Genomic DNA, 15,242 nt, shown 5'->3' on the forward strand with positions numbered 1-15,242 from the left:
CTTGTTCAACTGTGCCCAAACCGGGTCTAAAACCAAATTGAATTGGAGATAAAATCTGTGCCTGTAGCACCCAATCCTCCAGGTGGGATAAAATCACACTGCCCAGAATCTTGGCCATAGAATCAATCAAAGATATTGGTAACAGGAAGGATCTTGTCTATTGCCCTTTTTAAAAATAGGAATTATAATTGCCAGTTTCCAGGAAGAGGGTATGTTTCCTTTAAAAACACTTTTTAGGACATTTGTAACTAAGGGGCCCCAAAGATTAGCCATAGATTTAAAAATATCGATGGGAACACCATCAGGGCCAGGAGCCTTCCCTTGTTTTGAACGATTAATGGCTCCAAGGATCTCATATAGATCAAAAGAAATATCAAAGGCATTTATGTTGGGGTCTGTGCTGATCCAATTAATATTTTCCCCTCTAGTCAGAAAGTCGTTATCTGGATCAAAAACTTTCCTAAAGTCGTTCAGCCAAACTTCTTCTGCGACAAGACAATAGTCAACCTTAGTGTTACTGTCCGAGAAATAAGAATGATTAACCACCTTCCACAATTTTGAGGTGTCCTTCAAATCGGACGCAACCTGTAGCTCTTGCCACGCCTAAGACCTTATCTCTGATTTCCTTTTTTCCAAGGTGGCCTTATACTCAGCCCTAGTTGATTTAATTAAATAACGGTAAGTAGGAACTGATTTAAGGGCACCTTTTAGTTTTTTGTGAGCACTTGAACATGCAGAATCAAACCATCTGTGTGCGGGCAGACCCATAGTAGGCCTGTCCACCACGAGGGCATACAAAATAGCATTGCTTAAGAGTTCAAACTCATGAACTATATCATCATGGTCAGACTGCTGAGATAAGCAAATGTTAATGGAGTCAACCTAGATCCTATAATTTCTTGATTGAAAGTCGTTAGATTTATTTTATCCCACTTCAGACGTAGACCAGAGTTTATATGAAAGGTGGTATTTCTTCTCAATCCCTTATCCCTAGATACCTGATCTATAATTAAGTCTAGGTTAGTACACAAGGGATTGTGGTCACTGGCACAGTGAGGAATTATCTTAAAATCACAGATTAAATGATAATCTGGGGAGCCAATAAAAGTAAAATCAATAGTACTCCCCTTCACATTCCCTGTGAAAGTTGGAACATTTAAAGAGTCTGGTGCCGCTTTCTCCCTAACATGGACCAAGTGAAAATTACATAGAAAGGAGTTCAGAGCATCTCCTTCAGGTGAATGAGTAAAGTGGATTAACAACTCTCTGCCTTCATGGGGAATAGCACACAATTCTAAATTTTCCTGACAACATAGGGGAGTATTGAAATCACCGACCCATAAGACTACTAAATCTTCATCCTGTAATTTGGTGGAAGAATCAATAAAATCCACAGCGTCCTCTAACATACCTTTAAGGAGACCACGTGGGGCATTATCGTAGAAATTTAAAATCAAAATACCTTTACAAACCCTAATGGATAGAAGAACAATCATAAAATAAGGTGAAGACCAAATTAAGGAAGCCTTCAATGATGGTAGTTTTAAGGATACAAACACTAAAAGCCCTCCTCGTGCCCTTCCCATTGAGGAAGTTAATGCCGGCTGTTAAAGAGTTGTATACCCATCCAAAAGGAACGTATCTATTGACCAAGTTTCCTGTAGACAGATTATGTCAAAGGATGATATAAAACTTGTCCAGTCTGGGTCGTTTATTTTAGATCGAAGCCCCGCAATATTCCATCTAATCAAAGATAGGGGCTTTGATCCTGAGGGAACACCAATTTATCAGTATAATTAAATGGAAGGTATCAAAAATGATCTCTCTTTCTTCCTGTATAAGTTCATCTTGGTCATCATCAGACATTAAGCTCAACAAATTTTTCGGACCCGGACTGGCGATAGCCGTGTGTCAGTCATTCTCGTCAAGAGAATTAAAGGCCAAGGGAGAATTACTAGAAGGAACATTCACCTGCACAGATGGCCTAGCTGGAAATATGGTGTGATTGCTAGGGACAACACTAAAATGTTGTGAAAAAAGGGAGTAGTCATAAAAATGGCACAGGGAATGTATTTGGATCCCATTATCTAAATAGTTAGAATAGTCTAAATTTGCCAAAAGCTGATCGACTGAACACGGGTTGGAAAAATTGATTACAACACAGTCTCCATAATCCATATTTCTTCGGTGGCCAACTTGCTTCACTCTACGCGCCATAAATATCCTATTATTTGGATGATATTTAACCATGAATTTAGATTTTAACCAGTGTGCAGACTTCCTTATGAAAGCTTGGGTGTCTTCTTTTTTGTTTCTATCCAAAGGAGGAACGTTTCTTAACACCAGAACATAGGGAATACAATCAGGAGGTAAGTGCAATACATCTGCTTGATAAATGGATTTGTTTGATAATGGAGGATTTGGGCCAAGGGAAGTAACTTCTTTAGGGATTGCTAGCGGCTGCTTGATCACAGCATTACCTTGGCCAGATATAGTCAAAGATGTGGCCATTAGTGTACCGGAGCCTTGAGATAAATTTTCATTTCCCTCACTTAATACTCCCGGATTAGATAACTGGGCAAGAGTACTAAGCACGCTATTACAGAAACAATCACGTTTTTTTAGTAATCAGGGAAATAAATCTCTCCTCTACGGTAGCACAAAAAGATTTGAGTATAGAGTCTATTGCACCAGAGGGGTCACTATAAGCATTGTTGCTTTTAAGATGTTCATTTGGTGTAACCAAAACAGGTGATTCATTGGGGCTAATTATTGGTGAAATATGAATTCTCTTTTTAGGGTCCAACATCTTTTTTAGGTTCTTAGACCTTTTACCCGCTCTCCTCTTCTTCAGTGGGCGGGGAAAGCGCTGGGGAAAGTTCCAAGGATGAGTTGACGCTTTGAACAGGAGGTTTAGGTGGGATTTGTGAGGACATATCGCAATAAGTAGTATTAATAAATGGGGCCAGTGGAGGTGACCCCTCCTTTGAATTAGTAATTATATGAACAATAGGTTCCAAAGGGGGCTGCTGAACAGTTTTGTGAACAGCCCCAATCCTTTCTTCAACTTGCTCCAGTTCGGATTCAATAGCCCCCATTACAGAGGATAGATAACTGGTAACAGAAGACCAGGCTAAAAGACTAGCCCCACCTTCCCCTTTTTGGAGACTGATCTTTCTTTTTCCCATTTTAAATAATAATAATCACACACACCTCCTTTAGTAGCTCCCAAAATTACTTACCTACAGATGAAAATAAAAATGATGGGGGGGGGCCCAGCCCAGCCTCTTCCTGTCGATGATGGGCGAAGGACGGGCTTTGCCCGGGCGCGACCTGCGCGCGTCCCGCGATAAAAGTTTTAAAGGGGCTCAGAGCCCACCCCTTCCTCCAGGCACCAGGGGTCAGCAGCAAACAGCGGTTCCAGCGCGTCCCGGGAGGCGGGAGCGCGATGAGGTTTTAAAGGGGCTCAGAGCCCGCCCCTTCCTCCAGGCACCGCCCACCCTTCCTCCAGGCACCAGGGGTCAGCAGCAAACGGCAGTCCCAGTGCGTCCTGCGAGGTGGGAGCACGATAAAAGTTTTAAAGGGGCTCAGAGCCCACCCCTTACTCCAGGCACCAGGGGTCAGCAGCAAACGGCGGTCCCAGCGCATCCCGCGAGGCGGGAGCGCGATAAGAGTTTTTAAGGGGCTCAGAGCCTGCCCCTTCCTCCAGGCACCAGGGGTCAGCAGCAAACGGCGGTCCCAGCGCGTCACCACATCAGTCATTAATCATCCACTCAGGGTACTAGGCGCGATCAAAGATGGTTGTGATGTTCTTTCAAGAAAACCTGTCGAGACGCGGGTCAAAGCGCCCTAAATATCCTGTTCGAAAAGGGGAACCAAACTCCAATGGGGCAGCCACTAAGGAGAACATTCATCTTCTGTCAGGGCATTCTGGGAAGCAAGGGGGCATCAGCTAGCGTCCCCCGTCTTGGAACAAATCCAGAGTCAACGAATAGAAGGAAGGTGAACCTTAAGGATTGTATGCCTTACGTTCAACCTGTCACATGACTCTATGTTCAAATGACCACTATAATTAAAAGTTTGTTTTGCTAAAAAACTCTCAATCACTCAAGCTTGTGATAAAGACTAATGTGATCACAACAAAACATGATTATAGCATCCTAAAGATGCATATGAGACTTGATTTTCCTGAACTGTCAACTCATTAACAGAAACAGAATAATGATCATTCCTGTCTTCAGAAGTTAGCAATGATACTGTAGCCTCAAGAAGTGATTCATAGTTCAAACAGGTAACACTATTCACTGTTTACTTCTTGAGTCTTATCAAATGATGTTAACTGTTACAGAGCAGTATCATAACCATGAGTAATAAATCAGACCTTTTTGTTCCCGATATCCCACCCTACAGTAACCCCCTAAACCCTTCCCTCATCTGGCCTGTCTAAATCTCTGGGGGTTACAACTACAGACTCAGAGCTGTCGGAAGGTGGACATATATAGAATATTGCTCCTGAGGAAGATAAGTATTGTGTCATACTGCCAACCAGCCAGCTTGGAGCCAGGGCAGAGGAGTCAGGAAATTCCTTGCACTTCAAAGAACCTTCCCAGCAGTGTCTCCCACCTTCCAGAAGAAAGATACAAGGGCATAAAAAATGGGACTTTCAGACCCACTCTTCAGTTCACTACTGGACCTGCAGAAGGACTCTCATTGGATTGCCTGCTGCTGTGACCTGCTAGGCACTCTGCCAGACTGCTGCTGTACCTGCTTTGCTGCCCAGAGCCTACTTGGAACCCTCAGAGGCCAGCCCTGCGTTTGAGCCCTGCTTCTACACCTGAACCCAGGACTACCAGATATGCATTCAAAAGTGAGTTTGCCTGACTCCTGTTCAGAGCCACAGGGATATACCAGGCGTCCACCAATCTTGAACCTGCACCTGGACCAAACCTGAGTGAATCCTGAACCCCCAATAGGTGTGCCACCAGTCCAGGGCTCTTTTTTTGTGGCCAATTTCTAAAAATGAGAAAGTTTGATGCAAAAAACCCATCCACCTGCGGTGCATCGCAGGTAAGTTTGAATTTGCGGTGTGTCCTGCTACCTTCTCTGCAGCAGCAAATCTGTTTCAGCGGTCCTTTACCAAAGTGGTATGCGACTTTATGGAACTGTATGTAGCTACAGCCTTTTGCTTTGTCTGGCAGCTAAGTCCAAATTTAAAAATATTCACAGCGGCTTTGACCCAAGGCCCTCCAATAACAAAGCGCCCTCCTACTGCAGTCTTGCCCCACTGAACTTAAATTTCTCAAACATTAATCGTCAATAATTCTTTATGATTGAAGGTAAGGTCTAGCCTGGTCCATTCCACTTCTTGTATCTAAGTCGCACCCCATTGCGGTTGGCCTTAACTTTTGACTTTGACCCTGTCTTGCTCAACTAGATGCCCATGGTTGGTGTTTCGACCTTTTAGGTGCTATTTTGAACCTTAAAACCTATAAATATATAACTGTGTTTCTACTGATTGGATTTTTGTAATTTTGGTGTCAAATAATTTATTAGAATTTACTCTCCTGTTGTGTATTTACTTTATTAATGTTTGTGTGCTGCATAAATACTTTACACATTGCCCCAAAATTAAGCCTGACTGCTTTTTGTACCAGGCTACCCAGGATTACGCACAGGTTAATTTAGTGACTGCTAGGGATTGTGGCTGTTCTTTGATCAAGTCTCACAGCCCAGTCAGCTAACTAACCAATTTCTCACTTGCGTGATCTCCAACCCTCTCAAAAACTAAGGATATGTAACAGGTGTACTTTTCAAATAAAAAAATATTATGTCCCTGAGAGTGGTCATTGCCCTGCCCAATGATCTCTCTCAAACCATGTGTGTTTAGTACCTTTTTTGAAAATGGAGAGATTACATTAGTAAGTGGTACAACCTGGGCTGTTCCCCATGTATTCTCCATACTGTTAGATATATATTTATGCAACAAACAACCACTTATTTAACTTTGAAACAAAAAAGACATCAACCCAAACCACATATTATTAAAGAGAGAAAGAGTGGCCAATATGTTTACACTTTGAGCAATATGGTTGGTTACACCATATCAAGCAATCAAAATAGAGGCACGCTTTAGGTCCATTCTGATTGGTTACTGATAACCATTCACCACAGCACTTGTGCAGTTTTCACATATTGCTTAGTTTGCTCTAACACATTATTCGGTATCTACGTTTTTAGCCTGTCGTAGTTGGGTACAGATGACACAGAAAATGGCAGATTGCAGCAGTAAAATATTCAAAGTACCACATACTTTCACTAAAAATGACTAGCCCTAAAAGAGATAGCTACCAATTTTTTACAGATGTCCTATTACTTCATTTCTATACATGATATCAGAAAGAAACAATGTGAACTATGCAGAACAATTGGTTTGACTTCATGTAATCTATGCTTTATCTCCACTTTCCTCTTCCTCTCTGACCATCCATAACAACTGTGGTGAATAAGGTAACTGAAGTAACAACAGTTACCCTACCATAGAATGCAAGTATGAAGCCACCAATTTATTCTCAGACAAATCAAAGCAGTTACTTGAACCTGAAACCCAAAGGCCCATATTTATACTTTTTTAACTTGTAAGTTAGTGCCGTTTTTATGTTAAAAAGCGGCGCAAATGCAGCGCTAAAAAAGTATAAATATAGGCCAAAGTTCCTAATTGTTGGCTGCCTCTGGGGCACCAAATATAGCTTCAATGGCATGATGCAGTATACATAACCCTTAGGCACAAAAAAAACATTGTAGACATTTATCCTGGTAGTCATAACAATATTTTTGGTGACATCACCTGACACCAAAATAGGTCAGAAAACTGATCCTTACTCCGTAGCTGATAACCAAATTTGTGGCAGACTCTGCTAATATTCATGGAGAACATGGCCCATAATACACTCCAGATACTGAGGTGGTAACAGTTGCACAATCTGGTACTTGAGGAGGACATCCTGATCCTCTAGGACTACAAAGTACCTATATTTGTATCTCATCACTGCCAGACTGAAGGAGTCTGTTCCAAACAATTGTACAGATACGTATTGACCATCTCCTAGTGCAATAAGCCCACTAATGGGACAAGTACTTCTGAGAATAATCAAGGGTCGATCTTCAAGCAAAAAGTTCAGAATGGCAAATTATTCATGCTGTCTACACACAATAAGATTGATGCAGAGGGATGTGACATTAGGCATTCTTTCAATCGAAAGAAGATAGAATGTTCCCTCATTATTAGCAGTTAAATGACCTCCTGTATAGTGAATGTATCAGGGGATCAGTGAGTTGAGCTTCTTTTAACCCAACATGAGCTTGATACCCCTTGATGCCTTCTTTACCACAAAGATTATGGAGTAGAATCTTAACCTCTCTTCTGCCACTACAGATTTATGAGAGAAGCCTTCTTTACCAGCTGGTAGGAAACAGCCCAGCTATGTGTGTTAATGAAGGCAAAACTGTTATCAGCAATGACAGGTAACATCTTAAAGATTCACCAGGATATGCTGAGGCAATTATTCCAAATTCATATACTTGCAATTTACTGGTTTTTCATTTGACTACCTTCTCTTTCTCAACTTCCTTCTCTTTATAATTTATTTTTTCCTTCCTTTACACTTCCCTTCTTGATTTCCATATTTTCTTCCCTTCTTCCTCCATACTTCACCCTTCATGAACATTCTCTTCAGACATTTCCTCTTTTTTCTCTTTCCTCTGCCTTGCTTTTCCTTTCCTTGTTTCTTAGTTGCTTCCTTTCTTTCTTTCCTCCCTTTTTCTTTCTTTCTTCCTTCCTTTGTTTCTCCCAAATATATATACTTCATTCTTTGTTTCCTTTTTCCATCTTACTTTCCTTCATTCCAGGCATCTTTCAATCTTCATTTCTTTCCATTGTCATTTTCTTTGCTCGGTTCTTCCTTTTAAATATTTTTTTATATTCTACTTTTGTTTTTTCTTTCAAACTTTCTTTTTCCTCTTCTATCTATTGCTCCTTCATGCTTTCCTTCATCTCCTCCCACATAAGATAAACATCAACATTTTTCAAGGATAATGTATTTCAAATTTTAATAAAACACATAGAAGGCAATTTCTTCTGGAAAGTTCTGATCAAATAGTTTGAGTGAAATGGTTTCTTACAATTGATATTCTATAATAATAGTTTTTCCATGAAATCACATAAAACCACAGCCTGCACATTAATCTCTCCAGCTCAGGAATATGATATACCTGATAAGCTCCTGTGTTCGATGTATATATTTTGTTCACTTACCCTGTTTGCACCATGGTGCAACTTTCAAAAGATGCTCCAGGTGTCGTGGGTCCATTTTACCTCACTGTTTGGGTACAGGAGTTTAGCTTAACTTCGGTTTGCCTTCCAGTGTACTTTTACCTTCATAAGATGCTCTGTTTTTTTTTATTCATTCATATTCATTTAGCATAGGTAGTTTTTTAGTGGCCAGTGTTTTTTTTTTTTTATAATTAGCTGACATTCTGTGAAAGTGTCTTTATCAGTAATGTGCATGTTACATTGTTATCATGTTCCTTTGCTCTATTTAAAACAAAAAAAAACAGAATGAGAACTATGCAAGATATTTGTTGTGATATTGCCACACATGACTGTGTAAGTAACCTGATGTTTAGGTACATGCCCATGTCAGGCTTCTTGCAGGAACAATAAAATGTCCCTTATAAAAACACCTTGTGGGTCAAAGGCCATTAGCAGGGGTTCCACACATGAGATTCCATCTATACTGCACATCCCTTTGCAGCAGACCTCAGCGTTTGAGTCTCCACAGAGTTTAATCTGGTGACTGGAGGCCGACCTTAACCTAAGGTAATGGAGGTAGTGGTGCTTCTCATAGACACTGCATGGGCTGATTAGTTTTGCCATGCCTTGCTCTCGCTTTATGGTAGAAAACAGGCTTTAGGAGGAATTTGCATATTCATGTGTACTACAATATGTTAGGGTTGTTCATATTCATGTTGCTTATATTCACAATCCTAATTTTGTTGTTCTTCATTATCCTAATCATTGCAGCTCATGAATTTATTAAAGATTTCAGTCTTTAAACCCCTTCGCTGCCAGGCTTTTTCCCCTCCTGTGCCTAGCCTTTTTTAGGCTATTTGGGGCAGTTCAAGCTTAGGCCCTCATAACTTTTTGTTCACATAAGCTACCCATGCCAAATTTGCTGTTTTTTTTCAAACATAGAAGTTTCCAGACTTTGTGGGTTCCCCTGAAGGAGACCAAGAAATTAGCCAAAATACAGCAATTTTTTTTGTTTTTTTTTTAAATGGGAAAAAGGGCTGCAGAAGAAGGCTTGTGCTTTTATCCCTGAAAATGGCATCAACAAAGGGTTTGAGGTGGTAAAATCACCATTTTCCCAGCTTTTAGGAACAGGCAGACTTGAATTAGAAAACCCAACTTTTTAAGACAATTTTGACATTTTACTTGGGCATACCCCATTTTTACTATTTTTTGTGTTTTCAGACTCCGTCCAGTTAATGACCAAAATGGGTGAGAAACCAATGCTGGAACATTTCTGAAAAGTAGACAAAATTCTGAATTCAGCAAGGGGTCATTTATGTAGATCCTACAAGTGTTTCCTACAGAAAATAACAGCTGAAATAAAAGAATATTGAAATTGAGGTGAAAACAACAGAAATTTTTCTCCACGTTTTACTCTGTAACTTTTTTCTGCGATGTCAGATTTTTTAAAGCAAAATACTGTTATGTCAGCTGGAGTCTTCTGGTTGCGGGGATATATAGGGCTTGTAGGTTCATCAAGAACCCTAGGTACCCAGAGCCAATACATAAGCTGCACCTTTTCATTCGATACTGGGTATACAGCAATTCATTTGCTGAAAAATAAAAAGTGAGAAATAGTTATCAAGAAAACCTTTGTATTTCAAAAATGGCCACAAGATAAGGTGTTGAGAAGCAGTGGTTAGTTGCACATCTCTGAATTCCGGGGTGCCCATACTAGCATGTCAATTACAGGCCATTTCACAAATAGACTTCTTTTTTGCACACTGTCTTACATTTGGAAGGCAAAAATGTAGAGAAACACAAGGGGAAATAACACTTGTTTTGCTATTCTGTGTTTCCCCAAGTCTCCTGATAAAAATGGTAGCTCACTTGCATGGGTAGGCCTAGCGCCCACGAAAGGAAATGCCCCAAAACACAATGTGGACACATCACATTTTCACAAAGAAAACAGAGCTGTTTTTTGCAAAGTGCCTAGCTGTGGATTTTGGCCTCTAGCTCAGCCGGCACCTGGGGAAACCTATCAAACCTGCCCAGTTTTGAAAACTAGACACCTAGGGGAATCCAAGATGGGGTGACTTGTGGGGCTCTGGCCACATTTTGTTACCCAGAATCCTTTGCAAACCTCAAAATTGGGCCAAAAAACACCTTTTCCTCTAATTTCGGTGACAGAAAGTTCTGGAATCAGAGAGGAGCCACAAATTTCCTTCCACCCAACGTTCCTCAAGTCTCCCGATAAAAATGGTACCTCACTTTTGTGGGTAGGCCTAGCGCCCGCGACAGGAAATGCCCTAAAACACAACGTGGACACATCACATTTTCACAAAGAAAACAGAGCTGTTTTTTGCAAAGTGCCTAGCTGTGGATTTTGGCCTCTAGCACAGCCGGCACCTAGGGAAACCTAGCAAACCTGCGCAGTTTTTTAAAAACTAGACACCTAGGAGAAACCAAGATGGGGTGATTTCTGGGGATCTGACCAGGTTCTGTTACCCAGAATCCTTTGCAATCCTCAAAATTTCGCCAAAAAACACTTTTTCCTCTCATTTCGGTGACACAAAGTTCTGGAATCAGAGAGGAGCCACAAATTTCCTTCCACCCAGTCTCCCGATAAAAATGGTATCTCACTTTTGTGGGTAGGCTACTCCCCGCGAAAGGAAATGCCCCAAAACACTATCTGGACACATCAAAATTATCAAATACAAAACTACCTGGTTTTGTGGGGGGGCACCTGCGTTTTTGGTCCAGAGCTCAGCAGTCATCTTAGGGAAACCTACCAAACCCAGACATTTCTGAAAACTAGACACCCGAGGGAGTCCAGGGAGGTGTGACTTGCGTGGATCCCCAATGTTTTCTTACCCAAACTCCTCAGCAAACATCAAATTTAGCTACAAAATCACATTTTTCCCAAATTACTGTGTGGGATCACCACACTGGAACAGATTTCATACCACCCACTGTTCCCCTCAGTCTCCCGGTAAAAATGATACCTCATTTGTGTAGGTGGGCCAAGAGCTTGTGAAAGGGAAGAGCCAAAAACATGTTGATATTGAAGGGGAACCAAAGGGGGTCCAAAAGGGAAGTTTGCAAAAAAATCATTTTTAGGCTGACAAGTGCAGCAGAATTGTTATCGGTATAGATGAGACAATGCTGGGTGGTAGGAATTTTGTGGATTCCTAGATTCTGAAAGGTTCCATCACAAAAACATTGGAGGTTTACAGGGTATTGTGGGTACGAAAATGGTGTGGGTGCATGTGAAACACACCACCCTGGAATCACCCAGATGTTTAGTTTTCAGATGTGTCTAGGACTTGTGAATATTTCGACATGACTGCGTCTCAAAGTCCATAAAGTGCAGCCCTCACCATTCCAAGTGGGACGATTTTGAGAGATAGCCAAGCTCTCATGGCCCAAATGTAAAACCAAAACCCAAAATAATCAAACGTCTTCTTGCTTGCTGTGGGATAAGATGTTTTAGAGTGTGGGGGAGAGCTGAAAGACTGTTACCCCCTTCAGTTGGGGTGGGGGCATAACCAGGCCCATACTGGTTGGTAGCCACCACCACAATATATATATATTTTTTAAATTTCCGGGCATCTAGTAGACTTTCTGCCCCCGGGGTAATTGCCCCATCTGCCCACTGTTGGGCAGAACAACTTTGGCCCCATTTATTTGGGGTGGGGGTATGGCCATACCACCACCCTCTTATATTGGAAAGAAAAAAGTCCCTGTTCTCTGGTGGGCTTTCTGCCCGCCCTTGGGGGAAGATGGGCCTTCCAAAAATAGGCCCATCTGCCCCCAAGGTGGGGAAATATGGCCAATGGTAATGTGCCCCCATGGGGAGCGACCCTTACCCAAGGGGCTGCCCCCTAAAGAAAACACACACACACACACACCAATCGCTGGTGCCTAAGTGGTCACCCCGGGAGCAGATCGGCCTCATAGAAATACGCCAATCTACCCCCAGGGGGAGCAGAAATGGGCAAAAATAAATTTGCCCCCCCAGTGGAGCAACCCTTGCCTATGGGGTCGCACCCCACCTCTAAAAAACAAAACAAAACAAAAAAAATATATATGTACATCCCTGGCACCTAGAGGTTTCTGCCCCCACTGGGGGCAGATCGGCTTAATAACAATAGGCCGATCTAAGTGGTCTAAATACAATTTTCCGCAGGGGAGCGGCCCTTGCCGAAGGGGTCGTTCCCCTTCCGTGAATTTGCCATTAAAAAAAACTCCCTGGTGTGTAGTGGTTGGGGGCAGACTGGCCTAAATATAATTTGCCTAGGGGGTCACTCCCCAACTCTAAAAAAACAAAAAAAACACAAACAAAACACAAAAAAATGATCCCTGGCGCCTAGTGGTTTCTGCCCCCCGGGGGCAGATCGGCCTAACAACAATAGGCAGGGGGGGCAGAAAAGGCCTTGAAAAAAATTCCCTCACTGGGGAGCTACCCTTGCCTAAGGGGTCGCTCCCCTTATGCCAGTTTCTGTTGAAAAATACATCCCTGGTGTCTAGTGGGCATTTCAAAAGCCGGATCGCTCTATGATCTGGCTTCTGAAATGCTCTGAGAGACTTCAAAGGGAAGGACATTCCTTTCCTTCCCTTTGAAGCCTCTCAGGGCCCCCATTACATGATCAGAAGAGAAATGCTTTCTTCCCACGCGATGGGGAAGTGGCCTCTGATGCATTCATGCGCTGACGTCATAGAATGTCACTGGGGGGTCAGGGGGATTCGGGGGTGGAAGAGGGAGGGCTTCCCCTTCCATCCCTGCCTTGGGGGGGGTGGGAGGGAAGCCCACAGAGGGAGCGCTAGCACTCCATATGAGCTCAGTGCTGAGGACGTAATGGTTACGTCCTCGGCACATGAGCACTGTGCCGTTGGACATAACCATTACGTCCATGTCACAGAAGGGGTTAAGAAATGTATTGAAAACTATCCTGCGTCTCCTTTTAAGCTTGTGTGTGTAAGAGACTTTTGCTAATGAGATAAAACTTCACCGCAACTTCCCTGGCAGGTCTTCAGAGTCCATTCGTTAGGCTGCCACAAATCATCTTTACCTTTTGGGTTCGGGTGAGGTGCTGCTAGAGAGCTGTGCGGGTTGGGTCAACAGCTGACAATTTTGTGTAGGAGTGACTTAGTCGCCTACAAGAAAAGGTGCTGCCACTTTTATTCCATCAGACTTGTTGAGATACAAGAGCCCTTACGACACAGTCTTTAAAAAATGGAAACATAAGGAAAGACAGTGAAACAGAATATAGAAATTCAAAAGGCTATATTCAGGATAGTAGTTGAACCCAAAGAAGGTTATAATTACAGAAAAAAGACCAAGTAGTTTGCTGGGTTTGGAGTCAGGGAGCCAGTGATAGATGTAGATGTAATCGAAGCTGAAATATAAAGCAATCATTCAAGATTAAATAAAAATTTTCAAACTGAATATATCATATAAGGGTCACCTTTTACACAGTGGGTCCTGAAGTTTATTTATATGTTCACAAATATTCCAAGAAATACATGTAGAAACCATTAAAATTGAGCACATGTTTACCTCTGAAAAATACAATAAAAGATGCATTCCAAAGTTGATTGTGTTTAAAATATACTTTACAAGTTATTCACACATGTTGACATGTTTACATGATTCAGTGAATCTCCTCTTTTCCTTCAGAACTAACTTTTAAAATCACTTTATCTCTACTCAAATCACTGGACACAATTTGAAGTCAAAACCATAACCATTATATTTTTTTCTGTTAATGCCTGTTTTCCTATGCTTTATTCTTTTTCTTTTGTAGAGCATTTTTAAATTCTGTGTTGTTCAGACTGTATATAATGGGGTTACATAGTGGAGTAACAACAATATGCATCAATGACAATATTTTGCTTTGTTTTATTGAATATGCAGATGTTGGGCGTATATAGGTAGAACACACAGACCCACTGAATAAAATGACTACAGTAATGTGGGAAGTACATGTAGAAAAGGCCTTCTGCCGCCCTTCAAGAGACCGAATTTTCAGAATGACTGAGATGATGTTAATGTAAGATGTAATGATCAAAATAAATGACATTACTATCAAAATAGCACCAAGTATGTAGGTAAGCACCTCAATATTGCTGGTGCTTGTGCAAGAAAGCTTCATTAGGGAAGTAACATCACAGAAGAAGTGATTGATTGTATGTGACCCACAGAAAGAGAGCTGCGATATAAATATTGTGTGTGGAATCGGATCCATGAGACCAACAGCCCAGCATGCAATAGAAAGACGGATGCAAACAGTGTCATTCATGATGGTTGTGTAACGTAAGGGATGGCAGATGGCCACATAGCGATCATAAGCCATGACAGAGAGCAGATGGAATTCTGTGGAGATCATAGTCCCAAAAAAATATACTTGCAATAGGCATTGATTTAAAGAAATGTACTTACTCTCCAGAAAGAATTGGGACAACATTTTGGGGAATATGACAGAAGTGCAACTGATGTCAATGAAGGACAAATGTGTAAGGAAGATATACATGGGAGTGTGCAGACAGGAGTTAAAATATATTGTTACCATGATAAGAAGGTTTCCAGTCAATGTAGTTATGTAAACAAGTATAAAAACAACAAAGATTGGAACTTGCATATTTGGAAAATCTGAGAATCCAACAATTAAAAATTTATCAGGTAATGTTCTATTTGATGGTACCATTTTTCCAGCCGTGTAGATTGGCTTTAAATTGAAGAAAAGTTAAAATGGATAGAACAGAACTGTGACAATATTTGCTGTCAGTTGTTGGCAGAGGGGTGTTTTGTCCTCAGAAACACTTGTCTTGCACTACAGTCTCTGAAAATGAATGAGAAATTGTGGACATTATATTTTCACTGTTGCAGAAAATAGTTCTCATATAATATTGAAATTAAGATCAAGAGGAACTGACTGAAGAGAATGCCTAATGC

The 15,242-nt window shown here is 41.4% G+C and overlaps 1 protein-coding gene across 1 annotated transcript; it reads right to left on the reverse strand.

Annotated features, from left to right (window-relative positions):
- Positions 1-14,067: 14,067 nt before the first annotated feature.
- Positions 14,068-14,994, reverse strand: LOC138246789 (olfactory receptor 6Y1-like). The gene has a single exon (XM_069201551.1). It carries the CDS (start codon positions 14,992-14,994, stop codon positions 14,068-14,070), a length of 927 nt encoding a protein of 308 aa, XP_069057652.1.
- Positions 14,995-15,242: the final 248 nt, after the last annotated feature.

This window comes from Pleurodeles waltl, chromosome 7 (genome assembly GCF_031143425.1).
Source record: "Pleurodeles waltl isolate 20211129_DDA chromosome 7, aPleWal1.hap1.20221129, whole genome shotgun sequence".
NCBI classification, from domain to species: Eukaryota; Metazoa; Chordata; class Amphibia; order Caudata; family Salamandridae; genus Pleurodeles; species Pleurodeles waltl.

What these genes read in the sequence shown, in the direction of transcription:
- LOC138246789 (XM_069201551.1), bottom strand. Translation starts at nt 14,994, where the DNA reads ATGGTACCATCAAATAGAACATTACCTGATAAATTTTTAATTGTTGGA.